Source organism: Aspergillus ambiguus, assembly GCF_047715705.1.
Source record: "Aspergillus ambiguus strain CBS 117.58 unplaced genomic scaffold BDV59scaffold_21, whole genome shotgun sequence".
Taxonomy (NCBI): domain Eukaryota; kingdom Fungi; phylum Ascomycota; class Eurotiomycetes; order Eurotiales; family Aspergillaceae; genus Aspergillus; species Aspergillus ambiguus.
Window position 1 is genome coordinate 83709 of NW_027395534.1, and position 25592 is coordinate 109300.

The 25592-nt window shown below is 50.5% G+C and overlaps 12 protein-coding genes across 12 annotated transcripts; 9 read left to right on the top strand and 3 right to left on the bottom strand.

Moving 5' to 3' along the window:
* The first annotated feature begins 50 nt into the window (after window positions 1-50).
* Window positions 51-2612, top strand: BDV59DRAFT_180652 (glycoside hydrolase family 2 protein). The gene is made up of 3 exons (XM_073690094.1): window positions 51-1734; window positions 1789-2196; window positions 2248-2612. Exons 1-3 carry the CDS (start codon window positions 338-340, stop codon window positions 2432-2434), a joined length of 1992 nt encoding a protein of 663 aa, XP_073546764.1. The 5' UTR covers window positions 51-337; the 3' UTR covers window positions 2435-2612.
* Window positions 2613-3234: 622 nt separating this feature from the next.
* On the top strand, window positions 3235-3922 carry BDV59DRAFT_202904 (GNAT family N-acetyltransferase; the record flags this gene model as incomplete). The annotated part of the gene is made up of 2 exons (XM_073694160.1): window positions 3235-3824; window positions 3883-3922. The coding sequence occupies 2 exons, from the start codon at window positions 3235-3237 to the stop codon at window positions 3920-3922; spliced, it is 630 nt and encodes a 209-aa protein (XP_073546765.1).
* Window positions 3923-4052: 130 nt separating this feature from the next.
* BDV59DRAFT_56656 (GNAT family N-acetyltransferase) lies at window positions 4053-4935 on the top strand. The gene is made up of 2 exons (XM_073696645.1): window positions 4053-4570; window positions 4624-4935. The coding sequence occupies exons 1-2, from the start codon at window positions 4183-4185 to the stop codon at window positions 4851-4853; spliced, it is 618 nt and encodes a 205-aa protein (XP_073546766.1). The 5' UTR covers window positions 4053-4182; the 3' UTR covers window positions 4854-4935.
* BDV59DRAFT_56668 (alpha/beta-hydrolase) lies at window positions 4624-6734 on the bottom strand. Its single transcript, XM_073696646.1, has 6 exons — window positions 6305-6734; window positions 6115-6244; window positions 5915-6060; window positions 5740-5850; window positions 5592-5686; window positions 4624-5538 (listed from the first exon to the last, which is right to left on the bottom strand). The coding sequence occupies exons 1-6, from the start codon at window positions 6378-6380 to the stop codon at window positions 5017-5019; spliced, it is 1080 nt and encodes a 359-aa protein (XP_073546767.1). The 5' UTR covers window positions 6381-6734; the 3' UTR covers window positions 4624-5016.
* An 819-nt stretch (window positions 6735-7553) lies between these two features.
* On the top strand, window positions 7554-7900 carry BDV59DRAFT_56680 (uncharacterized protein). The gene is made up of 2 exons (XM_073696647.1): window positions 7554-7689; window positions 7749-7900. Exons 1-2 carry the CDS (start codon window positions 7607-7609, stop codon window positions 7819-7821), a joined length of 156 nt encoding a protein of 51 aa, XP_073546768.1. The 5' UTR covers window positions 7554-7606; the 3' UTR covers window positions 7822-7900.
* Window positions 7555-10304, top strand: BDV59DRAFT_180661 (fungal specific transcription factor domain-containing protein). Its single transcript, XM_073690095.1, has 5 exons — window positions 7555-7689; window positions 7749-8166; window positions 8224-8312; window positions 8367-8974; window positions 9028-10304. The coding sequence occupies exons 2-5, from the start codon at window positions 7980-7982 to the stop codon at window positions 10085-10087; spliced, it is 1944 nt and encodes a 647-aa protein (XP_073546769.1). The 5' UTR covers window positions 7555-7689; window positions 7749-7979; the 3' UTR covers window positions 10088-10304.
* Window positions 10305-12055, top strand: BDV59DRAFT_180662 (uncharacterized protein). The gene has a single exon (XM_073690096.1). It carries the CDS (start codon window positions 10540-10542, stop codon window positions 11863-11865), a length of 1326 nt encoding a protein of 441 aa, XP_073546770.1. The 5' UTR covers window positions 10305-10539; the 3' UTR covers window positions 11866-12055.
* Window positions 11996-14100, bottom strand: BDV59DRAFT_208712 (putative haloalkanoic acid dehalogenase; the record flags this gene model as incomplete). The annotated part of the gene is made up of 2 exons (XM_073695258.1): window positions 11996-12915; window positions 13398-14100. The coding sequence occupies 2 exons, from the start codon at window positions 14098-14100 to the stop codon at window positions 11996-11998; spliced, it is 1623 nt and encodes a 540-aa protein (XP_073546771.1).
* A 1251-nt stretch (window positions 14101-15351) lies between these two features.
* On the top strand, window positions 15352-17199 carry BDV59DRAFT_193908 (major facilitator superfamily domain-containing protein; the record flags this gene model as incomplete). The annotated part of the gene is made up of 2 exons (XM_073692313.1): window positions 15352-15667; window positions 15716-17199. The coding sequence occupies 2 exons, from the start codon at window positions 15352-15354 to the stop codon at window positions 17197-17199; spliced, it is 1800 nt and encodes a 599-aa protein (XP_073546772.1).
* A 445-nt stretch (window positions 17200-17644) lies between these two features.
* On the top strand, window positions 17645-19164 carry BDV59DRAFT_202912 (FAD/NAD(P)-binding domain-containing protein; the record flags this gene model as incomplete). Its single annotated transcript, XM_073694161.1, has 8 exons — window positions 17645-17755; window positions 17808-17933; window positions 17998-18072; window positions 18128-18313; window positions 18367-18619; window positions 18676-18867; window positions 18917-19049; window positions 19107-19164. The coding sequence occupies 8 exons, from the start codon at window positions 17645-17647 to the stop codon at window positions 19162-19164; spliced, it is 1134 nt and encodes a 377-aa protein (XP_073546773.1).
* Window positions 19165-20639: 1475 nt separating this feature from the next.
* BDV59DRAFT_202913 (putative plasma membrane ammonium transporter (Ato3)) lies at window positions 20640-21689 on the top strand (the record flags this gene model as incomplete). The annotated part of the gene is made up of 5 exons (XM_073694162.1): window positions 20640-20905; window positions 20969-21069; window positions 21120-21239; window positions 21299-21474; window positions 21528-21689. 5 exons carry the CDS (start codon window positions 20640-20642, stop codon window positions 21687-21689), a joined length of 825 nt encoding a protein of 274 aa, XP_073546774.1.
* A 1375-nt stretch (window positions 21690-23064) lies between these two features.
* BDV59DRAFT_202914 (Zn(II)2Cys6 transcription factor) lies at window positions 23065-25576 on the bottom strand (the record flags this gene model as incomplete). The annotated part of the gene is made up of 3 exons (XM_073694163.1): window positions 23065-24574; window positions 24625-25427; window positions 25484-25576. The coding sequence occupies 3 exons, from the start codon at window positions 25574-25576 to the stop codon at window positions 23065-23067; spliced, it is 2406 nt and encodes an 801-aa protein (XP_073546775.1).
* Between the last annotated feature and the right edge of the window lie 16 nt (window positions 25577-25592).

The window sequence follows — 25592 nt, forward strand, 5'->3', positions numbered from 1 at the left end:
CAACCGAGTTCACGGTTCTATCTCCGTAATATCAAGTCAATGAATGGTTCATATGAATCCCCGCGGCGCCAGTATCCTGTCTATATTATACAGCAGCGCCCGTTCTAGTTTTCCACTAGATAGTGCGAGATCCGATCTATTATGACTATAATTCATCTACATAGACATTAATATATGCAAGGGGTCGAAGATCTCCACCGGTCCGCAACGTCATGCGGCGGGGTTGAGGAGGGGTTCAATTTGGCTCCTCGAGAATCGACAACATTACTATCATTGTTACTATTTTCCTCCCCAGCTAACTTTTCTCTCGCTCGATAATATTTGATCAACCTAGAACATGGCTACTGCAGTTACCTACCCCCGCCCAGATTTCCAGCGAGCCGGACTCACCTGGTTTCCCTTGGACGGCACATGGGATTTCCTCTTCGACGACACCGACGCAGGCCTCTCCCAGTCATGGCACAAGCAAGGTCTCCCTTCCTCCGGGAAACGTGATATAAGAGTTCCCTACGCATTTCAGACACCGGCGTCCGGAATTGGGCTTCATGAGGCCCACGAAGTCATGTGGTATGAACGTTCCATCACGGACATTCGCTCAGCGGACGAGATTGCCCGCGGCAATCGAGTACTTGTTCGATTCGGCGCGGTGGACTATGAATGTACAATCTGGGTCGACGGGAAATTTGTCGGAGGTCACCGAGGCGGTCATGTTCCGTTTGACGTTGATGTTACAGATGCCATGCGACCGGGTCAAGAAAGTGCCCGACTAACAATGCGCGTGCGCGACTCGCCGACGGATTTGACTCAGCCGCGAGGCAAACAGTATTGGGGTCCTGTTCCAGAGAGTATTTTCTACACGCCCACCAGTGGTATCTGGTTGTCCGTGTGGATGGAGAGTGTGCCGGCCATGCGACTGTGCTGTGGTAGTGGGGGGACAATTCTGCGATCGGACGATATCGAACATGGTGAATTACATGCTCGAGTAGCTGTGACCGGAAGGCCTGCTGCAGCGAAGTGCAGTGTTGAGATTGAAGCTAGTCTAGGCGGCGTATTCGTTTCGAAGGCGATTGCTGAACTGCCGAAAGACAAGGAGTTTGCCAAGTTTGCCGTGAATATGAAAGTCCAAGATCCTGCACCATTACAGGCGCAGACTCCATTCAATGTGAATGATTCCTGGCACAATGGGGTAGCTCTCTGGGCTCCGGAGCATCCTAATCTCTACGACCTGCATATACGACTATACGATTCCTCTGGGAAGGTCGTGGACGAAGTGCACACCACAACAGGCATGCGCAGTCTATCTTGGCAGACCGGCGATGGCACATTCAGGCTGAACGGAAAGCCCTACTTCCAAGTGTTGGTATTGGACCAGGGATATTGGCCGGAGACTGGCATGACACCACCTTCGGCCGATGCCCTCAAGGCCGACATCGAAATGGCGAAAAGGGTCGGACTCAATGGATGTCGTAAACACCAGAAGGTTGAGGATCCCATCTTTCATTACTGGGCTGATAGGTTAGGATATCTCGTTTGGGGGGAGATCGCCGATGCCTACGAGTTCGGTGATGACTTTATCGAACGATTCAATAGCGAATGGATGGAGGCTGTCAAGCGTGATATCAACCACCCATGTGTGGTTGCGTGGACTCCGGCGAACGAAAGTTGGGCCTACACCTCCCTCAAGGACAATATCGAGCAGCGCAATCATCTCCGCTCGGTATACTATATGACAAAGTAGGTGGCTTTTGTGTTTGTATTTTGGCTTATTTTAGTAACCAAGAACATTAGGACTCTTGATCCCACACGTCCAATCAATGACAACTGCGGCTGGGAGCATGTCCTGACCGATCTGACCACGTTCCACGACTACAGCGACTCTGGTCCCCTTGCCGACACATGCTCGAGGATGGAAGGCGGGATACTGGGTAGGAAGTCCGACCGTGATTTATTCGTCAAGCCACTTCATTCAGGCTCTACACTTCTTGACCCTGGAACAGAGCATAGACTAGGTGCACCTGTGATTTGCTCGGAATTTGGTGGTGTGAATATTGCTCCCCCGAAAGATACTACAGGGTCAGCAAGGGACTGGGGGTATACAACAGCACAAGACCCCACTGACTATTTGGTCCGACTTGAGAAGTTGGTGATGGCGGTGGTCAAAGGGGGTCACATATGCGGCTTCGTATATACACAACTGTCTGTCTTCCCTGACCTCCGGCTGCTTTAAATTTGCTAATTGCTGGGCAGATGTGACATTGAGCAAGAAGTCAATGGGTTTTACTCCTATGACCGCAGAGAAAAGGTCCCAGCTGCGAGAGTCAAAGCGATTATGGATGCTGCGCAGCAGTACTACTATACGCATACGCTCTCGAAGCACACAAAGGGCGGTGGGATTCCCCGAGTGCTCCGATCTTGGATCCACCGGAAGGATTAGGTCTTGTTCGGTGTTAGCTATACGAATACGGCGTGTACTTGAGTTTGTTGCTTCAGCACGCCAGAATTGCAGGAATCTGGTCCCACATCTCATGACAGACTATTCAAATAGACCAGCTCCCATGTAGATAGGATTCTATCCCAATCTACATTCGTACTCTTCTTCAATCGACCGGATATACCGAACAAGTGATGAAAAGTTTGCGTCGATCGGGGGTAGTGTAAGCCCGATGACACGGTGTGGTGAGACATGCGCAAGCACAGAGGTCCCTCCGCGAGATCCAAAAATGAGATTAATCAATGTTGTGTTCCTTTGGAACACTTTCAGAGATTAAACTGAAAAGAACAGATACTACACTTGATCTAAGCCAAAAGGCAAAGAGAGCTGGAAAAGAAAAGAAAAAAACAAGTAAAAGACGGGAGATGTCTAGAGTATTTATAACATCTTCTAGATGGTCCGTGCGACACTAGTAGCTCCCTCGCTTAATCGTGTCCGCACTGATCTTGCAGATGGACGTCAGTGTTGTTGTGCATCACAATATTTGATAGTGTGTGTAGATTCGTTGCATTTTGCATTGGTGAGTACGAGGTGTAACCACATGCGTACCCACATAAGCGTCTCAACATGAGAATAGGACGAATACGGATTCCCTTGCTTGGCATTAAAGTGGTTGATTGAACTGATAAAAGATGAGTCACACTGCTGCACTCAGACAAATATAGGATAAACCCTGTACGAGTAATCTGCCGAATGATGCTACTTCCATATCCATATGCCCACTGGCAAGATTGATAACCACCATGGTCATCATTCGGCTTGCAACAGAAGACGACCTTCCCCAGGTCCGGACCATCAATACACACTACATCCTCCACACCTCCCTCACCTTTGCTCAATATCCCCCTCCCCTAGAGTCCTACAGCACCACATATAGCCAGAACCTTGCGAGAGGTCTTCCGTATCTTGTGGCCGTCGATGAGGTCCAGTTGTCGCAGGATGGGACAACCCTTGTGCTAGGCTACGCTTATCTTTCTCCATACAGAGGCGACCGACTATCTTATGCGCCAACAGTTGAGCTGACATTATTCGTACACCCGGATTACCAGTCTCAATCCATTGGTTCCCGGTTGCTCTCCGCGCTACTAGAAAAGGTCCATAGAGGAGAGGTTCGCAATCGCGCATCCGAAATCACTAGCAGAGATGATTGCATAGAGAACAGCCATGGAGGACATGATAGCGTCGCCGGTGTGCCGGTTCGGAACATTCTCGCCGTCATGTCGGTTGATCTCGATGGCAAGGACGAGGGTGATGCATTGCGGCGCTGGTACATCCAACGAGGGTTCGTGGAACGAGGGCGGCTGGAGAAGATCGGGTGCAAGTGGGATCGATGGTTAGTCTGTGGATCCGAGAGCATTATTTTAGTAGCCTTTTACTGATGACAAGGACAGGATCGATACCATATATCTGCAGTACCGAGTACCTGAGTAGTTTAGAGAGCTTGCGCACGAGCTTTCCGGGGCCTAATTTTGCTAAGTTCTACGCAACATCCTTCTCAGTATTCTTCATAAATTGCGAACCCTGTATACGTCAGCAGACCCAAAATATTAAGCGATACACCCCTGTCACCTATTATCCGGTCCGGGATCTCCTTCGTATGATTAATATATTGAGAACCCCTCGGGACCCTATTTCGCTTTTACAATCTTAGCATCTTCAGATCCAAACACTTCGGTATCGTGAACTACAACATGGCCCAATCCAAACCCCCCTCATCCTCGCTTCAGGTTGAACCTGTGACTACCGAGGATATACCCGCCCTGACAGACATCATAATGGACGGGTTTAGCACCCCTCACGATCGAATAATGTTTCCGGACACTCCGGGGATCCGAGAATGGTGGGACAATGCGAATCGCAACGATATTTTGCACAAACCAGACGTAAAGTATGTGAAGGTGGTCGACTCCTACATTCCAGGCTCCATCCTCGCATACGCGAAATGGGATTTCAACCCGAAGGAACGCGGCCATCGATTTCCTCCCTGGCATGCCGATTCCGATGCAAAGGCCTGTAGTGACTTCTTCGAGGGCTGTGAGGTCGCGCGAAAGGCAATCATGCACGATCGCTCACATTACTGTTCGCTCTGTCTCATCCTCACTGCAAATCCCAGGACTAATTGAGTGCTGCAGACTTGGATATGCTGGCCACGCACTCGAGTTTCCGTCGCCGCGGAGCTGCGACAATGTTGCTGCGGTGGGGATGCGACCAGGCCGATCAAGCCGAGCTTCCTGTCTATATCGACTCGAGTGACGATGGGGTACCAGTGTATGAAAGATACGGTTTCTACGTTGTATCAGGGCCTCGTCCGACTCCTGAGGGTATTTCCGCGATGCTCCGGGAACCGCAGACCGCAGCTTGACGTGCAAGGGTATGGAGTATTTATGTTTCGATAGATACCAAAGAATTACTGGTGCTAGAGCCATACGCTTGCCTCGCTACATACTTATCGGCGCTTATCCCCATGCCAATCTTGCGATCTACTCGTGTTTGATAACTCCTCCCTCCCTACATCTGGTGCCATTCTAATCCTGCAGCCGAGCACAAATCCATTCCTGGAAAGCTGCCCGCTGCTGGGATTGCGGTTCCTTTAGACCAAATTCCATGACCGCATGATCGTGCGCCTCTCCTCGCCCGATGACCAAGGTAGTCTTAACATTCCCAGACCGCAGTCGAGTCGTCATACTGTCGATGTCATCAACGAAAATCTCCTCTCCGCCTGCGCTGACGAGAACATCCTTGACGGGCAGATCATTCCACCACTGCAGGGGCGCTGATAAAGGCTCCAGATAGTAGTCCGTTGGTGCGTCACCTTGGAACAGTTTCGACCAGGAGTTAAGCACAGGAATCGCCAGCGTGTCCAGGTTTTTGTTCACCTTCATTGACTTGGAGTCGGTCGTGTTGAAAGTCACCCACGGGGATAGAAGAGCTGCTCCCGCGAATTGACCTGTAGCGCTCAGACGTGCCACCTTCGGATGAGGGTGAAGAATGTGTGAGAGAAGTGCAAGCACCAGGTTACCACCAGCGGAGTCTCCCACAAGAAGGATCTAAAAGGTCAGTTATGCCCCTATGAGGGACTAAGTTGCAGAGTATAACGCACCTCGGATAACGGTCGGTTAAGAGTGTGGTGTAGATAATCAAGCAGTGCGGCAGCTTGCTGTAACTGCCGGGGATACGGAGCGTCGACCGCAACATCTGATACGCGTTAGTGCCGAAATTCTTTCGACTGTATTTTTATGGGGAGTTACCATAGGCTAGGAAGAGTACCGATACACTCTTACCGGTCCGTCTGGCATCCTGTACCACGTTCCATAGGAGCTCAAAGTGGCCGTCCACGGCGCACATTGCATAGCCGCCACCTACATAATGTGGTTAGCAAGGATTGATTGTGAGTAGCTTCAGTATTTGAAGTGTCCCCAGTACCATGAAAGTATAAGACCACTTTGTCAGCCGAGCGGTCCCCAATCCAATGGCCGCGTGTACCATCTTCGAGCGTGACGGTATCAGGAGTTAATCCGATACATGTGCAGAATTTCCGATACCCATCATCGGTTGAGGGAGACAGAGCCCTGTTAGAATATCAGCCGCATCCACTACACACACGCAGGCATCTATAAACATACACCAGAGCTTTTGGTGACAGGTTTGAAGTAAACGCCCGAACGAAGGAAAATGTAACATGACGGTGATACGATGCCGGACGGTTCGACCCATGGAACAGTCCGATTAGTGCCGATACTGTCGTTGAGAGGACTGCGATAAGATTCCTTTAGCAAGACATGGTTCATTTAATCTTCTCGAGGGCAGCCGTACTGGTTTTGGAAATGGCAACGCCAACTCCAACCCATTCAGCGACGGTCAGGCTGCGGGTAGAGGCCATAATGTTCATGGGACTGCGCTATTTCAGAATACTGGCAGTCATAGAAGAGAGCATAAACCCCTGGGAACAGGAAAATAAAGGTCTGGGGGCTCGGCAGTTAACAAGTCAATTTCCCAGCTCTCCGGACCCACAAAGATCGATACTGAGCTGAGGGTGGGGAGGCGCTGATCTCAGCACTGAATCGCTGCAAAAATGGATCTCCCAGATTATTGTACTCCCCAACCAGAGGACTGTAGCCTGGCAGAAGGGTCGGTCCTTTTGGCGATTTCTTCTGTATATTCAATGGCCCTGTGAGGAGACGATAGAGAATAACAAAGACACGGCCAAGTTCAGCGTCGATATATTGGGCCGGATATATATACCCTCGGCTCAACGATGCCAAAGAGGGGACTGACCGACTCGCTTGGCAGTAGGTCTAAATTTCACACCATAACCCGCATGATACCAGTGATAGGTGTCATTGCCACTATTCTCATGATCTAGTTCGTAGAACTACGATCCCATGTTAGGATTTGGCTATGCGGAGTAATAACTAGATAGCGTGTAACTGATTGGTTTGTTTTGCTGCCAGCCCTCGACTTGCCCTTCATCGGTCGCCCCTTGCTCGGGGCTAACTTACCGCTCGTCTTCCATGTGCTGTACAAACTAACACATTCCGCCCATTCTAGGGTATGACAGAGAACTACTAGAGATGCTGTATTGACATCACACCGCAATATCCGATAGATGTTGGAATTGGAGTTATAACCACTAAGTAGCTAAGTCATTCAAGTTGTAAGGGTCATTTCCGGAACGGCGCTCATATATGAGATACCAATTTCATTATCATACATTGTAAGATGTAAGATCTGCCGTTTCATTACGATATTCAAGGGACAAGGGAAGGTGACGGATACCGGCCGTCTTCAGCTGATGGGTTTCAACATGTTGATTCGGAGTTTGCTTGATAAGTTCCCTGTCCTAGCCAAGGCACGGAGAAAAGCAGCCCTTGCATAGAAGAGACCCGTCTCTCTTCAGTTACGAGACTTGATGATGAGAATATCAGCGGTCTATCCCAGCAGAGAGGAGGGCGTGGATTCTAAAGCATAGTTAGGAGGCGGCACCTTGGACACGTGAGCTGACTCATCAGATCGTTATCGACGGACCACCACTGTCTCATTCAACATCTTCCTCCACCAATTCCAGTCTACATCTTACTGCGGTCAACATGGACAGCGGTCCATGTCATTGCTATAATGGAAGGCCAAAAGCATCGTCGAGCTGGTCGTCAGAAACGCCCCCGAGTCCCTGACGCCCTCCGGAAGAGGGCCGCGCGCGCGTATGTCCCCGCGATACATCCACATGTTGAATACAATCATTGACTTCTCTGGGTAACAGATGTCTCCCTTGTCGCCAACATAAGGAAAAATGTACCATTGTTGTGTGGATCCGTCGTGTTTGCGCTTTCTAGATGTCCCCGACTAACCAAAGCCTCGGAGAGCCTTAGGCCATGGTGGTGGCCCGCCCTGTGGACGCTGCCAGCAACACAATCGGGTCTGTCAATTTGAAGACGCTCGACCGAAGCCATCAAGAGTACTTCTGGCTGATGACACACATCGTGAGCGACAAATGGAACGCATTATACGCCATTTCCTCGGCAACAACATCTCCTTCAACTCGGATCAGTTACAAGAGACAGCAGACTTGCTGGAAAACGGACGACAACCGGGGACGCCCAGACATGTGGGAGGGACAGACGACGAGGACCCAATATCGGAGAGCTACTCCTTGGAGCCACTGTCGACGAACACTATGCGTATGTCTACGAAATCTGTTCAGAAGGCCCGTCGTTAATGCTGGCCTTGCACCACAGACTATTCAGGGGAACTATCGCATTGGAATTTTTCCAAGATGATCCGTCGACGATTACAAAGTCTGGGAAGCCCAAAGGAACAGAACGATGTATGACCCCTCTGTGCCCCATCTGCCATGATCATCGTTGACGGATGAATCCAGGGTTCGCACCTCACAGACGGGTTCTTTAGAGCCACCGGCCTCCAATCGGCCAGTTCATGTGTCGCTTCCGCTACAGCATACTTCCCCCCTCGAGATATTGCTGAATTCCTCACCGATACATTTCTTCAGTACGCCCAGACGAACTACTTTTATTTCGACGAAAACGTTTTCCGGGAGAAGTTGGACTTTTATTATTCCATCGACCGGCCTCTGGTGATCGACGATGCTGGTTGGATTTGTACACTTCTTATGACATTTGCGATTGGGACCCAGTTTGCATACATGCAGACTGCACCCACCCAAGGGAACCCGCCTTTTTCGGAAGATATTCCTGACGACCGCATTGGGTTGGAGTTGTACCGATTTTCTTGTCGCTTAATTCCCGATCTCATCACAACAGCCTCGCTTGAAACCGTACAGGCATTTTTGTTGCTCGGGGTATACACATTGCCCATCGATACTGCAGGACTGGCATACACATATTATGGGTTGGCTATCAAGATGGCCATTCAGAATGGTATGCACCGAAAGCTCATTGCTCCGACAATTCCTCCGTTGACGGTGGAATGGCGCAACCGCCTATGGTGGACTGCGTACTCACTGGAAAGGTGAGCCTGTTTGACTGTCTGTGGAAGGAGCCGGAACTGACCTTGTGCCAAAGTCGGATTAGCATTCTCCATGGCCGTCCTGTATCTGTCTCACCCTCCGAAACGGATGCAGATATGCCTACCGATCTTCCCGATATTCTACCACAGAGCGGTATCTCCAACCTGCCTAACGTCACGGCTACCATTCATTTGACGAGAGAGCTTGGAAGACTAGCACAAGTCATCCTACAACTGCGACGGTGTCCACGTAGCCACCAGGAGACGTATTTGCACAAGCTATGCAATCTAAAGACGGAGCTGATCAAATGGTGGGATTCGCTCCCAACGAGGGTGCACTGTCGCGACCTTAGCCCAACTGGCCCATTGTTTCGAGGAAATGTGCACCTTGAGCTCAACTACGCTACGGGCACAATTTATATGGGTCGGCCTTTCATATTTTTGCAAAAGGAGTCCATGGACGCATCGCAGACGGAGGGCAGTAACCGTACTGAATTGGTGCGGGCCTTCTCTGCAGATTGTGCCCAAGCAGCCGTCAGAATCATCGATCTCTGTCAGCTACTCCAAGACTCCGTTGGTCTCGCCCGCGTATCATATACCGAATTCAGCTCATGTCGTGCTGCTTTACTAGCATTGATCGCGCAGCGTCTTACTGAACCGTCGGAGCGGATTTGTAATGCTTTGACGCACGGGATGGGCCTGATCCGCCAGATGTGCGTGGGACTGGAATCCGCTCGGTCGGAGGTTGCAGTCATTGAAGCCCTAGAGCGTGCTTGCCAGCAACTAGATCGCAGCAGTGACCAAGGCAATTCGACGGCGTCGTCTGAAACCGGCTATGACCAATTCCAGAAATGGGCCAAACTGTGGCGCCTCGGCCCTTTGAGCTCGGAGGCTTTCCCTGCCGCTGAAGGTATTTCTTCTCCCGAAAACTTAGGTAACATTCCGTCCTTTGACGGGTTCTTCTCTTCGTTCCCCCAAGAACTTGATGCTTTCGCTGCTATTCCAGGCCTTGAGGACAATCCCGCGCCACAACCCAGTATATGGCCAATACCGGATGCATTATTAACGCTTCCCGACAATGATGATTCGTTATGGGAAGCCGGAGGAGCCTTATGAAGTGGGGAGGTCATGTATAAGGCCAACCCGATGCCAGAACAACATCGATCCTTGTTGACTGATTTGGGTGGTGATACTAGGCTCCAGTCGTGTCACAAACAGCTCCCTAGCGCATTTGTTGGAATATCATACGGACCAATCTCTCTCAGTACTTCTGCTATATGTATATAAATGCAAGTAAACGGGATATCTTGTATTCATAGATCGGGTGGAGTAGATGCGGGGAAACGCCGACTATCTCACCGGCGTTTCCCTAGACCAGACAAGTCATTCTGCTGTCAGAAAAGGATGCATGGGAGGAAACCGGGAACACGTACCCGATATCTACGTGGCCCGCGTGACGATGAGCGGCAAGTATACTTATATGCATCCTCCGGAGTAGTTCATGTTGCTCGTTCCACATATCTTTGTTCTTTTCATTGCACGGAAGCCTGCTAAGGATACCTCTTGCAATGACTGCATCATCCAATTTCGTCAAGCCGTGGTTACCCAAGACGAAGAAGCCGTCTCTATTACTGAGAAACGGGAACTTGGTAGATCCTGTCGACGGCCAGATCCACACAAATGCTTCTGTTTACATCAACGATGGCGTGTTTCAGGGCATTTCTCTTAACAAAGACCCAATCGCCGTTTCAGAAGATACAGTGGTGTTAGACCTCGAGGGCCAGTATCTCTGTCCCGGCCTCATCGATTGTCACGTCCATATTTCGGCTGTTCCGGGAGAAATGGACTTCCGCCATATAATGAACATGCCAGGGTCCGAGAACCTCCTTCGAATGGCCTATGTTTGCAGAGATATGCTATACCGTGGATTTACGTCAGTGCGCGACTGCGGCGGAGCACCAGGTGCTCTGAAAGATGCTTGCCACGAATGGCTAGTTCCTGGACCTCGCCTGTTCATTTCTGGACACGCGCTAAGCCAGACTGGAGGCCATGGGGATTTTCGTCACCGCCATGACCATTCGCATTGCTCGTCAGGGTTTGTTTCTGGTCTTGGAAGAGTGTGCGACGGTGTTCCAGCTTGCATGGCTGTTGCTCGGGACGAACTCCGCTGTGGCGCGGATTTTGTCAAAATCATGGGGAGCGGTGGCGTGGTGAGTCCAACGGATCGATTGGAAAACCACCAGTTCTCCCCCGAGGAAATCCAGGCAATGGTCCGTGTCGCGAAGAATGCGCATACCTACGTGACCTGTCACGCATACAGTCCCGAATCAATCCAGATAGCTATTGAGAACGGAGTGAAAGGCATCGAACATGGCAATCTCTTGGACCGCGAGACTGCCATGCTAATGGCCGAGAAGGGTTGTTATTTAACGCCAACCCTTGTGACATATTTCTCCATGGCCGACCCGGCTGTGGCACATTTTTTGCCGCCGGAGTCTCGCGATAAGAACCTTGATGTGATGAAAATGGGACTCGATGCGTTGAAGCTTGCCAAAGAATGTGGTGTCACATTGTGCTACGGGTCTGATCTTCTGGGTCCCCTGGGGAGATATCAGAGTAAGGAGTTTAGTTTGCGTTCCCAGGTTCTGCCGCCGTTGGACATACTGCAAAGTGCGACCATCAATCCGGCTAAAATGATGAACCAGCCTCGGCTAGGTCAGATTAAGGAAGGCTTCTTCGCTGATCTCCTTGTGCTAAGCAAGAATCCCTTGGAGGATATCTCCGTGCTTGCAGATATGGACAGTGTTCTCAAGCTGGTTATCAAGGATGGCCGCATCTGCCGCAGTGAGATAGCGGGCGTGACCGGGCTGCTGGATGATATTCAAAGGTTATAGTTTGGACGTAGTACATGTATCCATCATAACGGTTAGAATCATTCCCTGCTATAAACGTCCTGATTCAAAGACACGCAATTTATTTCCGTTCTATATGAGAAAGACAACTACCGCGTTGGCAATTATACCCCTATATGTCTATGCCCAGTCCAAACATGCGCACGCTATTATCCCACGCCGCCTTAGCGACTTCTGCGACAGAAACGCCTTTCAATCCAGCAACCACGAGTGCAACGCGTTCGATTGTGCAGCTCTCATTGCGAGTCTTAACCATTTGACCAGGCAGGAACTTGTTGTGTTTTCGAGACGGAGGTAACGGCCGCGCACTGGACAAATACGGCGCGATTTTTTCATCGTTTGCCAGGACCTCGCACCACGGCGCGTCCGTCTCTAGCTGCAACTTCTCTAAAGGGATATGACGGACCATATCTAGCTGCTCTTCAGTCCTAAATGAGACACCGTTCACACTAATGTCGAAGCCAAGAGCAACCAGTTGCAGCATTTCCTCTTTCGATCCGGCAAAAGAATGCACCAAGCCTCCCCGCGGTAGTTTCGGCAAGTACGGTTTAATAATGGAGATAAAATCCTCACAGCAGTCTCGGACATGGAGGAAAAGGGGAAGCTGCAGCTCCACAGCAAGATCCAGCTGTTCGCGGAACGCGCGCTGCTGCGTGTCCTTGTCCGCGCGGTTAAGGTACTCATAGTCGAGCCCAATCTCTCCGAAGGCCACTAGTGGCGATGGTTGTTCAGCCCGAAGAGTCTCAGCGAGAACGCGCATTGAATGTAGATGGTCGTGACCGTCTCCCTTGGCATAGATTTCGCTGGCGTGGTAGGGATGAATTCCCAAAGTCATAGTGCACATGCCCGGAAACTCCCGGACGGCGTTTAGATTCTCTTTCGCCCCATCAAGCGTCATGGTAGTTAGCATGACTTTCTCACATCCGTATTCCCGAGCTCGCTTGAGAACATCTGCGAAATCCTGGTCGTGGTATTTCTTTCCTCTGTAAATCCCTTGGAACTGATCTGCGGTGAATGTAACGGCCACCTGGGCTGGTCAATGGGTGATATATGATTTCATATGGAAGGGCCGTACATCAGCGAACCGCAAATGTTCAAGGGACGGCGGTTGACTCATATTAGGTTGTGTTTTTCCCTTCGTTGCTATTTGATGTATTGGAGAATGTCGAAATCGTAACCGTCTAGGCGCAAGCTTAGGATGCGATAATATTTGTACTCGGGAACCTCGACCCAGGAACATGTATATACTGAAACTTTAATGGGCATAAACTGAATTAAGCGGGAAGGTTAATTAAGAGGTACGTGACTGTATGGCGTAGTGATCGTATCCACTCGTGCCGAGTGCATGTTTTTTTTTTTCCTTAGTCCGGGTACATGTACCCGAGTGCGATATCTACGGAGTACCTACAGTTATTCCCAACGGACAATAGCTAGACAGTCAATCACAGGGAATCATCGCTTTCCTCCCCCCTCTTTTTCCACCCCCAGACGTAATCCGTCTCTCTACTCCCCACGCTCCACAGCGTCCGCCATCTGTCCCAGCGTGTCGAACCGCCAGTCGTAAACGGTCTCGGGTAAGTTACCCATCAGGGCGCCCGGACGTTCAATCCAAACGGACTTAAGTCCAATCTTATGAGCCGGATGGTGGTCGTGAAACTGGCTTTGAGCCGTAGAAAGAACTTGAGCGGGCTCGATATTGAAGGTGGATTTCGCCGCATTCAGCATATGGTTGAAGTTGCGAAGGTCGGGTTTGTACGAGCCCACATCCTGGGCGGTGATGATGAGATCGAACGGAAATCCCTGAAGACTACCCGCGTTCGTCTTCGAGAATGATTCGCGGTCAACATTTGATAGCACGACCAACTTGTAGCGCTTGGAAAGCTGCTTCAGGGCCGCCACTGTGTCGGGGAAAGCCGGCCAATGTCCAACCGATTCGCCAAACTGCCGGCTTTCCTCTTCTGTGGGTGCTTGCAGACCCAGCTTAGCGGCATACTGAGGATGGATTGTCGAGAGCAGCTGAGAATACGGCATGTCTGGAGTTGCAGATTGTTGGGTGCGCTCCAGCTCGTGGTAGGTTGTCAGGAGGTCCTTGCGGCTAAATTGGGCATTGTTCTTATCCAACGTCGGCTGGAACGCCGCCAGAACACCTGCCTCCCAGTCGATCAGGGTGCCATAGACATCGAAACACAAAAGAGCGTAGTCGGAAAGCTTGGACATGGTGATGAGAAGGTGTATTGTGCGGTCGTGAAGTTGTGATTGTGGTATAGCTGTCGATTGTCATTCTACTCATCCGGATTTATATCCGTGATTTAGCCAGCCCGGGAACAATCACCCGGCCTCAAGATATCGACACTGACACATATGTAATCATCATACATCCCGGGTCCTTCAACCCATGATCGGATCGTCTTCCCGGTGATTTTGAAAGCGCCGAAGACTGAGTAGTCAGGGTGTTTTTGGGGTTCAAGCTCCCACCAAACCACTGCGACAGATAAGACGAAAAGGGGACATCTACCCGTCCATTCAACTGTTCGTATCTTTATAATTGGACCGGCAGATCAAGTTTGCCCGGTGTTGTCGCAGGAATGCACAAAGTCCAAGCTGGTCCGGAGGAGGAGCCCTGGAGATGAGGACAGCCTGCACAAGCATACCAGTCGGTGCCCCAGAGATTATTCTGCGACTCGTCAGATGTGCTTTGTCTCACTCTGGCACGAGATCATCGCCACACGGGCCACGATAGTGGTCTTATGTCCCGAGAACCCCCAGCAGGGACTGCTTCAGGTTTGACAACTTGGGGGGACCTTTTGATGTTTCGAGATATCCAGGGAGTGTCTTAATGGCAAATATTGTGCAGTAACTGGCTTCATTGAAGGGATGGAAACGCAGCAGAGGGCATGAGGATCGCTGGTAACGCGACCAACCCCTTTCTACTGCGTACAGTCTGTCGTGATCATCATTACAAAATATCCTGAAAGAGATGTTTTACATGGACCATGCATGTCCACGTAAACTCCCACATGCTGTATCACGCAGGAACTAATCCTTTCCGTTGACAGTAGTTTGGATCGACGACCCACATTCTTGACCCTCCAGCGTTTACACGCAATCGACGGCAAGGGATCATGCAAAATCTTATCAAACTAGTCTGGCACTATGGAGGAGAGGATCCGCATCTATTATTTCGCCACAGATCATGATTTTCAAAAATGGATCATGGAAACCATATCCCGATAATCAAAATTTCTGCTGCCAACGTCGTGATAAGGGCCATGTTTCTTTCGTGAACAGTCACCCGATCGCCAGTACTTCACCTCTGCAACTTTCCAAGACGCCGGTTTCGTCTGACAGAGGGCGCGCCAGTCCATTCGGTTCCTTCTCCGGTCTATCCGCCAAAACCAATCCACGGCCCGTTCTGGCGGAGTGGAAACACCAACCGTGACAATACTCGGTTGAAAACGCACTGGAAAGATGGCGCCTGAACAGCCCCATACACTCCACGATGACCCGTCCAGGTCTGTTGCCGACGAGAGGCCGGCCACGAGTCAGAGTGCTGAAGACTCGGCCCCTCTATCAACTCGGTCATCTTTCTCGGTGGACAATACTTCACCCTCGACGCCAGCCACGGGCGCACAAACCCCAGACCCTCTTTATGGCACCAAGGCATTCGTGAACGAGGACGCCCTAAAGGGCTTATCCTACTCAATTAAGGATATCAACGTTGAGGAGAATGGCCCCATTGAGATGGATGAACGACATCAACGGGAGTCTTACTTGAAGAGCAATCGTCTGACGAACAGAAAATCATCGATCTCTGCTAACCACCACGCGGTAGATGTCGAGGACGCTGGGTCGCCTTCCCCGAAAGCATCGCAAGGAGTCCCTCCTGAGATTCGCAACTTTGCAGCAGAGGTTGTTCTTGTTATTGTCTGCTCTGCTGGTTTGATGTTATTTTCTTTCAATCTCGGCGATGTACTGGCACCTCAAGAGCAGTTTCGCGAAGCGCTCGGGATCACAAACACGGAGCTTCCATGGTTAGTTGGATCTTTCAATGTGGCCAATGGACTCTCTGTTGTTGTATCTGGTACTCTCTGCGATCTAATGCCACCAAAGGCCCTGCTCGTGGGAGCATTCGCGTGGATGACCGTCTGGAACATCGTAGGGGCATTCTCACTTGATCCTTCACGATATGTGCTCTTCTTCATTGTTCGCGCTATGCAAGGCCTAGCGATCGGGGTCTTGGTGTCCGGGAGCATGAGTATCCTCGGCCGAGTCTATAAACCAGGTATCCGCAAAAACCGTGTCTTCTCAGCCATGGCTGCCATGGCACCTTTCGGCTTTTCCATTGGGGCGATCCAAGGAGGTGCACTCAGCGGGCATCTACATTGGATCTTCTGGAGTAATGCTATCATTACTTTCTTGTGCTGCCTCGCGGCGTACCTCTCGATACCCGCCCTTCGCCCCGTGGCAGACGTGGCGGGTACAGAAGCTCCTAGTATGCGGCAATTTGATTATCTGGGCGCAGGTCTTGCCATTGCCGGATGTGTCTGCTTGTTATTTGGCTTGACTCAGGGAGGCGTAACTTCCTGGACTCCGTATACATGCGTGCTTACCGGTCTCGGTATTGTTTTCTTGGTGGGTCTGTTCTTCGCAGAGCGATACGTTTCCCGACCACTTATACCGAACCGTCTCTGGGGGACAAAAGGCTTTACACCCCTCATGGTGGCGTACTTCCTTGGCTTTGGCTCATTCTTCGGAGGCTGGCAGTTTCATGCCATTCAGTTTTGGCTGCGGATCCAACACGCGTCCCCGCTAGCTGTGGCTTTATATCACATTCCTAACGCCGTGTTTGGATTGATTGCCACCTGGGTTGTCAGCCGTACACTACATCTGGTTCCAGGCCATTGGATCTACACCATCTCCATGTTCGCATTCACCCTGGGCCCGGCGTTCTTCCTACCACAGACCCCAAACACCACGTACTGGGCGTTATCCTTACCCGGAGTCGCGCTTGTAACGTTTGGCCCGGATCTCGCATTTGCCGCTGCATCGATCTTTATTACAAGCAACGTCGCGCGGTCGTATCAAGGGAGTGCGGCTAGTTTACTGGTGACGAATCAAAATCTCTCATCTGCAATCATCACCAGTGTGGCCGATGCCATTGGCACCCGCGTGGACCGCGGCCCAGATGGCGAGATTGGACTTACTGGATTGCGGGCAATCTGGTGGTTTTCATTAGGCTGTCAGGTTGTCGCAGCTATTATCACTGTGTGTTGGGTCCGGATACCTAAGGAAGAAGAAAAGGAACATGTTACTTAGAAGAGTAGATATAGACAGGATAGAACGGGATATGGGTTATTGATAGAATTATACAATTCCGATACTTGACCAAATTGTGCAATTTGTATTTGCTGCCGGCGTGCGGCTCTCATTCTCGCATGCTCGTCACTGAACTTAAGCCGGCTGTGGCGGCCCGTGGAGAATGCACCACGTTGCACCACCGAAGGCCAAAGCTTCCTCCACTTATATGTACACCCCAATTACATATTAAAATTCTGAAAGTAGAAACACTCCCCTATCCAAGGATCCTCAGTTACCACCACACTAAAAAATTTATCCACACCCCCGGAATCGCGAGTACCTCCGAAACACATCTCCGAGGCCGAAATCCGAGTGTCGATCAGCCCATAACAACAGTTAAATAGCACATTATGCCTCGTTACTGGTAGATGCCTAGTCCGTATTGGCTCATGTATTGTACAAAATGGCCATCGAAAAGCAGGAATCTAAGCCCCTTCAGATCCTCATCGTCGGAGCGGGCATCGCTGGTCTATCGGCTGCGATTGCCTTGGGGAAGCAGGGCCATGAAGTTGTGGTTCGTTCGTTTCTTATTTGTCTGAAGACTATAGATACCTGACAATGCATAGATTCTGGAAAAGTCAAAGTTTAACCGAGAAACGGGTGCTGCCATCCATATGCCTCCAAACTGTACGGCCTTGCTGGAGTGGATGGACGCAAGCCCTACGCAATTTGGAGGAACCTTGCTTGAGGAGGTAGTCTAACATTCCCCAGCCCTAGGTGTTGTATATTTTCCCTAGAAATGCTGATCTGTCATAGATCCATCGGTATGATGATCACGGAGATCTCAAATACAAGAAAGAGTTTGCAGAGATTCGCAAATATTGGCAGGCTGTAGGAGCACGAACCCATTGTGTGGAAGGGAAGCGCTACATGCTAATCCTCACAGGAATGGTATTTGGTTCATCGTGTAGACCTTCACAACTATCTGAAATATCGTGCTCAGCAAACTGCCACTCTGTATACTGGTTGCAACATCACTACCCTGCACTTGGACGGGGATCGCCCCATGGCTAAACTGGATGATGGCCGAGAATTCTCGTGCGATCTGCTTCTAGGTGCGGATGGTTTGCGTGTCCGTTGTGTCCCTTTTATGCCAAATTCAAGCCCGATCTAACCGATAGATAGTCTATCGTGCGAGAAAGATTGGTGCCTGGTCACCCTGCCCCGTACCCTGTGGGCAAATCATGTTTTCGGTGGCTTCTTCACACCGACCATCTGAAACAGACCGACGAAACCCGAGATATTGTACAAAACCCCGGTGTCTTCATCGAATGGGCAGGAGGAGATCGCCGCCTAGTCGCCTACCCATGCTCAAACAATAAGATATTCAATCTCTGCGCATTCGTCCCCAGTTCCGAGGCAGGCGAAGTCACAGAAGGTAGTACAATGATCTATTGAAGGCACTAGGAACTTGAGAACTAACACATGAGATAGGCTGGCAAGCAACTGGAAACAAAAGCGCAGCTGTAAAGGCATTCTCGCAATTCGATCCCAGTGTCCGTACCGTGGTGGAGGCTGCTGGTGACGACCTGAAGGTTTGGCAATTGTTCGACATGAAACCTCTCCCGTACTGGCACAAAGGACAGGTTGCATTACTAGGCGATTCTGCTCATCCATTCCAACCATGTATGGGTCGTCTCTAACTTCTATCTGATTGTAATACTAATATTTGTAGATATGGGCCAGGGAGGCGCGATGGGCATTGAAGACGCTGTTGCATTGGCCACTCTTTTCCCTATAGGAACCCGGCCAGACGAGATTCAGTCTCGGCTTATGCTCTATGAAAAGGCCCGCCGAGACCGTGTTGAGTACGTTTTAGAATATACTCGAATTAACGGGATAGACGAGAATGACCCCTCTGGCAGACGAATAACTGGTGAGTTTTGCAATCTGTGGAAACGCCGTCGGAGTCCAGAAGGCTGATTATTGCCAGCGGCTGAGATGGTACGAGTCATGGGCGTTTGCTTCACGCACAACGAAATTGAAAACTCCACAAAGCTGCTTGCTTCGGATATCCCTTCAAGTCAGTCAATGAAATGAAGATAGGATCAAAATGACTTCTGCCATTTCGGGGGAATTCTGTTTGGGGAGGGGGAATCTCCCATCGTCAGATCCAGCATTTATGTATAGAGCATTTATTCACGAATAGGTAGCATTGTTTCATTTTATGCTTGACTGTAAATTAATCTTGTGGGGCGCGATCAAGTAGAGTACGTCAGACTCGCACGGGAATGTTGGATCCCAACAGGTCCACATAATTGTTCAGATTGCTCCCTCGCCTTTGCACAAGCCCCAATATCACGGTTCTCCACTGAATCTCGTATCCTTCACAATACCCTCTTACCACTCTCATCGAAATGATTCCAATGTGGACGGTCCATGTGTGATGCTTGGCAGACAAAAATGCCCGCCACAACCCGCCCTAATGGCGGACCATTTCTCTAGTATGGTGCCAAGAAGCGCCATGCGCTTTCAAATGCCCTTTCAGGACTATTCTCCGCGAGACACCACTGGAGGAAAAGTGGGATATGCCCGAGAGAGGGGCGGAAAGTATGGCAACAATGGCGGACGTCTCCGTGTTCAGACAACTGACAAAGCCCCTCCTCTATCGAATCAGAGGATCTAGGCATTCATATTACTTGGCGCCAACTTTAGCTTTCATGTAAGATAGGCTTTTCAAATTATCTCAACTACAACTGCCGGCAGGGAGAGGACGGCTATATGCAGGTCATGAGCCCGAAGCCAATGATGTTAGGGGACAAGAAGCCCTTTGAGCCACTTGTTTCGGGGAGGAAGTTCTGATCCAGATTATAAGGTTAGTGGTCTGCCCAATGTTTGGATGATCATCTGGCTATATCGAATTCTACGTGTCAGCACGGTTCTATTCCGCACCCATTTGCCACTCACCCTGATTTCAAATCCAGTCCTTAGGGGGTGCCCAGCACGACATTATATGAGATACGAAAGAGCTTAACTCCGTAGAAAGAGCAGTTTATCCTGCAGGCAGATCTGCCCCTTTTCCGATTCAGGGCCAAGGCAGCATCTATTCCTACAGCACCTCGGTTATGGTCACATATTGGACGATCCGTGGACCCTAAAACATATGGAACCCACTTCGCACGCTCGACCCCGCGTTTCCCCCACAATGTCTCCAATTGGAGTCTTCTGGTTTGCGGGGGGATTTTGGTGAGATCAATAAGGGGCACTTTGGCTGGCGGTGACGATGCGCCACCATTGCATGCCAAACGTAGGTAGGTTTCGTGCAGGAATATTTAAGCCTTTTCTTGGTAGCCTTGGCCTAGCTTGATTCTCTTGGAAACTTTCCTTCCTCTCCGTACTGCATTTTGATCACCTATTCCATCATTATATTGGGCTGCGTGACGTCCAGAGAAACAACCATGTCTACCGGTAGTGACGTGACCGAGAAACACGAGGAGGTTCTGCGCCCAGTCAAGACCGCAGAGAGTGTCCTTGTGCCAATTCCTCGGGAGGCATTTGAAAAACTTTATCTGACGCCGAAACATCCTTCCGTAGCAGGAGACCTGCGAAAGTTGGTTGGAAATCCAACACCCATCTCTCTTATGGGTTTCTTGCTCGCCGCCACTCCCAATGCATGCATGCTAATGGGGTGGAGAGGTGCCGGTGGGAGTGGAGGCGCAATCATGTTCGTATTCCTTTGACTTTGCGGTATGATTTGATAAGGTTCCTGACAATTTGATTACCATAGCCCAGTGTATATCTGGTTCGGCGGCATGGTGCAGATATTCGGGGCAGTTGGTGAATGGATTATTGGGAATACATTTACATCCGCATTATTCTTTACTTATGGTGGGTTTCTATACGCGTGGCATCTGGCTTTTCTCGTCTAACTCAACTAGGAACGTTCTGGATTGTTCAGGGAACCGGTCTCATGCCCTTCTTCGCAACTGGTCTTCACTATTCAGAGACAGGTAATAACCTAGAAGGAATGGAGACACCAGGCTACTTCGCAACAACGGGTAACTATTTCCTTGGATTTCCATTGGTCCTGTATATCATTGACAAACTCTCCCTCCAGGCCTCTACTACGTGATGCTAACGGTGCTCACGTTTATTTATTTGATCTGTTCCATCCGAACGAATATGTGCCTCTTTGTGGCCCTCTTCCTGCTTGTCATTACATTTGGATGTACCGCGGGCTCTTTCTTCCAATTCGCATTGGGCAATATGGAGCTTGGCGCTCGGCTGCAAGTTGTGAGTAGTCGCATCAACAAGAATCGAAGATCCCCTTGACTAATTTAATATAGGTGGGCGGAGCCTTCAACTTTGCGTTATGTATACCAATCTGGCATATTTTCATAGCGCAGATTCTTGAAGCAGTCGACTTCCCGATCACCCTCCCAGTTGGAGACCTCAGTACGGTGATCCTTGGCCGCAGCCAGAAACAGCGTACGAGGGCTGAGGAGTGATAAGCATGACCCATGTTATATAGAAAATTCTCAATGTACTATCGCACACATTCTGATGAATAGAAGGGTCTAGACTTGTAACGGTGAATGGAAGTGCAAAATGCACCTATCAAGTTCATGTGTTGGCTAGTCAGCTTGAAGAATTCAAGGATTTGTGGATATCCGAAAAACCATACCTTAACTGCTGTATCTCACCATCCCTCCAATGGTGTTTCTCTTGCAGCTGTCTTAGCCAGTCTGTCTAACCTCAACAAAGCATTCTACGTGTATCAGAATCGCATCAAAGTAAATTACTGTCATCACTATGCCCTCCGGTCCTGGCCACATCGCGGCCTACCTCTTCACTGTTGATTTGGGGGTTTCGGGTGTCAATACCATCGTACGCCCTGATAATGACCTCTCCTCATTTAAGCTTTCGCCTCCCTCGTCCCCGGTGGATAAATGTACAGTGGAGGTCCGAGACAATTTTACGGGAATAGCGATTTGTACCGCCGCGCTCAGCGGCAATCGCAAGTCTCTGGGTTGTACCCTTGTTGCTGCCAGCTGCGTGGCTTTTGTAGATGGGGCAGTCTGTCGAGTTTACTCAAACGGTGAATGGAATCACTGTGAATATGGCTCTGCTCTCACTCTGCTCGGTCTTTTTTTTTTTTTTCTTGTTATTAACGTTACGGAAATGTGGTAGGAGTGATGTAGCTCCATGGAAAGGGTGACGGCGAAATGTGTCATAATTGGAGTAAATGTATAAATTGGAAATGGGCAAAGCTGGATATTTCACTGTTGTTGCTACTCACGTCTTCAAGAATATATATCCAGAGCTAGTTGTATCATGTAAAGCCACAGCAACCTAAGAATGTTTGAATCTCGGTAACCACCAAATGTAATTTTCCTTGACCTACTAACATACATTTAAGGCACTTTAATTGGGAAAATGGGGTTGATGGTTCTGGGCATTCACCAACACCCGGACCTTAATCAATTGTCCGGGTGGGCGGAGCACCCACAGACCTATATAGCAAGGTCGATCTCCAGACAAGCTTCCCCGCAGACCCCGGCGCTATGTGGAACTAATTGATAACCCGTCCAAGCTTATATGGTCGAAACTCTTCAATGGAGATGGGCTTTAGCGCACCAATATCTCTGCGCATGCCGTTAATTAAGGGACCAGCTGTGTTCCCTTTCCATGAGATCGCCGTGATCTGGGTATCGTGACAGGCAACAAGGATAGAAACAGCCACACTGTATCTGGGAGTGATAACAGGTCTGACCACCCAGGTGGTTTGTATGTCAATGTGCTCCGTCAGACTGATCGTGGATAGCTGCTTATTCTTTAAGGGATGATATTGCAGGATCCCACACTATCAGACTAGAAACCCTCTCAGAATACATCGCCGAAGCTAGGTCCGAATATCTCCCGAAACAAATCTGTGAAGCCGTCACTTGCGAGATCATTCTCCAGAGGAAACGCGGTATTCGAGAGGAAAGGATCTGCAGCAGAAAGGACCGGATCATAGAGGTTTATGTCGACTGTATCCGTGTTGTTCGTGGTAGTTGCAGAGCGGTCCGCATAGCTTTGAGGGTATGCAGGGGCCCGGGAATGTCCATTCACACCATTAACCGACTCCCGGAGGCCAGCGGCCTTAGCTCGCAGAATCATGAGAAGGTGCTGCCCCATCAATGCCGCTATACCGAACCTATGCGATGGTGTGGTGCCTGCACGCTCTAGCTGAAGAGCCACCTGAGCGAGTAGTGCGAGCAATTCCACCTCATAACCCGGTCGAGAACCATGCAGCCATGGGAACAGCCTGAGCGCCAGTACCGCAGCATAGGAGATCATTGCCCATGTCGGAGCAAGCATACAATATAAGGGCTCTCCAATGGTTTGAAGATCCCGCACTGCGACCTCGCAACATTGGACTGCAGCCTCGAAGCAATCCTCCCGGATGGCATCGAGGTCTCTATTCCCATTGATGGAGATGTGAAGGGCAAATGATAACGTTCCCAGCCGGTTATGGAGGTAAACATAATATAAGAAGATATTGGATAATTGCTCTGACGGTGCTAGGCTGGAGTCCGTAGCATCCAGCCAGGAATCCCGCCACTGTTCAAGGGTGGTGTCGATCAGTTCTCGAATCCAGTGTGGGTTGGGATGCGACATGGCAGCCTGGCGCCTGAGCTCGGTATGCAGGGTGGCCAAATGCCGACGCAGCAATATAAATGCACATGTGTGTTTATCCGTGGAATCAGCGAGTGGATGAAGCCACCACGTCTCCACATTGCAGGTTAATTCGGTCTCTGGAAAGGCGCTGGTTCGCCCGGCTGCGGCGCTATTCGCTCTCTCCCACAATAGGATACGGAACCACGTTCGCTCTTGATTGCGAGCGAGCCTCTGGGAATATACAGGGTCGTCGAATGAATCAGGATCAACGGTCGCGTAGAGCCCCTGCCCTTGTGGCTGAGATTGTTGGGAGCGAGCATCCACACCAGTATCGGGTGTTGGTAATTGAAGATTCAGCGGTCTCGAGGAACCGAACTGTCGAAACCGGGATTCCTGGTCCAGACCGAGCTCAGCAGCAACTCCGAAGGCGTACATAGTGTAGAGCCATGATCGCTCCTCGGCAAGTGATCTTGCTGGAGTTGCCGAGAGAAGGGAAATGTAGTAGCCCTGAACGATCTCGACGGACTTGTAGCCGCATGTGTGAACGTGTCTGGACAGCCGTTCGCCATGTAGTCGTAGACGCTTTGCGATAGAGCTGAACCCACGTTCGAATTGCGCCGTAAGGGCTAAAATCCAGGTGAACAGAAGAGCGGAATGAGACCGAACATATTCCGGGGTGTGTAGCACTGGGTCGAGGATCCCATTTACGGGATGGAGTCTGCTAAAGTAACTAGAGAATGTCAATTCATAAAGGATTCGATCTCCGTAGAATTAACTCACATTGGGAAGAGCGCATGGGCCTCTTCCATCGACACCAGGCCAAGTTCAACCGGGTCAAGGTCGGGGCCAACATCACGGAGAGGGAGGGAGTCCGGAGGCCGGAAGTAATCTGAATATCTGCACAGTTCGACATCCGGTCTAAAAAGTGCGTCTAGCCCGCGTTCCAACGTCTGTCGGCTTAGACTAAGGCCTAGCGACACATATCCTGGACGGTGTAATAACTGTCGTCCGATATTCCCGGTTGAGGAAGTATCCCGCTCGGATATCTCAGTATGAGAGGCGGGGGAAGTGGTTAGAGATTCAGGCCGGGGGCCAACAGCCTGGGCGGCCTCAGATGCATCTGCTAGAAGCGCCAGTGGGTTGCTGATGGGTTCCCCAGTTGCTGGAGACGAGACTGGGTCCTGCGGCCAGCGTGTGGGTGATGTTGTCGGTTCGGTTGGCGAAATTTGCGTCACCGGTTGGTGATCTGCCCGGGGCATGTCTGTGAGAGAAGACTGACGGCGATGTTGCGACAAACGTAGATCTTCGGTGTTGTTGTTCGATAGCAACAGGTCAAGGATCGATTCGTCGCTCTGGTCCAAATTGATGCCCTCCAGAGCGAGCGGGATATCACTAGAAGATGCACGGGCTTTCTTGAGCTCCGCTTGCATCTTCCTGTATGCCTTCTCAATGCCATGATAACGCCCTACAGCCCCGGGTTTTCTCCCGAGTGGACGGGGAGGAGGAATGCGACAGGCCCGTTTGTTGCGACGACAGCGATCGCATGGCTCGTCCGCACCTTCCTGAGACCGGAGGCAACGCATCTACCAAAGAAATATTAGCGTCTACAATCAGGCAGCTTCATGCACCACAGGCGTACCTTGAGTTTGCGACATGCCTCGCAGGCGGCGGCCGTGGTGGGCCGGGAAGTGTGCGGACGGGAAGCCGATCGATCACTGGTGCGAGTTCCCATGGCCTGCTGCAGGCAG

What these genes read in the sequence shown, in the direction of transcription:
- BDV59DRAFT_180662 (XM_073690096.1), top strand. Translation starts at nt 10,540, where the DNA reads ATGACTGCATCATCCAATTTCGTCAAGCCGTGGTTACCCAAGACGAAG.
- BDV59DRAFT_56668 (XM_073696646.1), bottom strand. Translation starts at nt 6,380, where the DNA reads ATGAACATTATGGCCTCTACCCGCAGCCTGACCGTCGCTGAATGGGTT. An exon ending in CTGTCACCAAAAGCTCTGGT is followed by an intron (nt 6,061 to 6,114) that starts GTATGTTTATAG and finishes ATATTCTAACAG; the next exon opens with GGCTCTGTCTCCCTCAACCG. An exon ending in GGTACTCTTCCTAGCCTATG is followed by an intron (nt 5,687 to 5,739) that starts GTAACTCCCCAT and finishes AACGCGTATCAG; the next exon opens with ATGTTGCGGTCGACGCTCCG.
- BDV59DRAFT_56656 (XM_073696645.1), top strand. Translation starts at nt 4,183, where the DNA reads ATGGCCCAATCCAAACCCCCCTCATCCTCGCTTCAGGTTGAACCTGTG. An exon ending in GCACGATCGCTCACATTACT is followed by an intron (nt 4,571 to 4,623) that starts GTTCGCTCTGTC and finishes TGAGTGCTGCAG; the next exon opens with ACTTGGATATGCTGGCCACG.
- BDV59DRAFT_180661 (XM_073690095.1), top strand. Translation starts at nt 7,980, where the DNA reads ATGGAACGCATTATACGCCATTTCCTCGGCAACAACATCTCCTTCAAC. An exon ending in ACTGTCGACGAACACTATGC is followed by an intron (nt 8,167 to 8,223) that starts GTATGTCTACGA and finishes CTTGCACCACAG; the next exon opens with ACTATTCAGGGGAACTATCG. An exon ending in ACTGCGTACTCACTGGAAAG is followed by an intron (nt 8,975 to 9,027) that starts GTGAGCCTGTTT and finishes CTTGTGCCAAAG; the next exon opens with TCGGATTAGCATTCTCCATG.
- BDV59DRAFT_180652 (XM_073690094.1), top strand. Translation starts at nt 338, where the DNA reads ATGGCTACTGCAGTTACCTACCCCCGCCCAGATTTCCAGCGAGCCGGA. An exon ending in TCGGTATACTATATGACAAA is followed by an intron (nt 1,735 to 1,788) that starts GTAGGTGGCTTT and finishes CAAGAACATTAG; the next exon opens with GACTCTTGATCCCACACGTC. An exon ending in GGCTTCGTATATACACAACT is followed by an intron (nt 2,197 to 2,247) that starts GTCTGTCTTCCC and finishes ATTGCTGGGCAG; the next exon opens with ATGTGACATTGAGCAAGAAG.
- BDV59DRAFT_56680 (XM_073696647.1), top strand. Translation starts at nt 7,607, where the DNA reads ATGGAAGGCCAAAAGCATCGTCGAGCTGGTCGTCAGAAACGCCCCCGA. An exon ending in CGGAAGAGGGCCGCGCGCGC is followed by an intron (nt 7,690 to 7,748) that starts GTATGTCCCCGC and finishes TCTGGGTAACAG; the next exon opens with ATGTCTCCCTTGTCGCCAAC.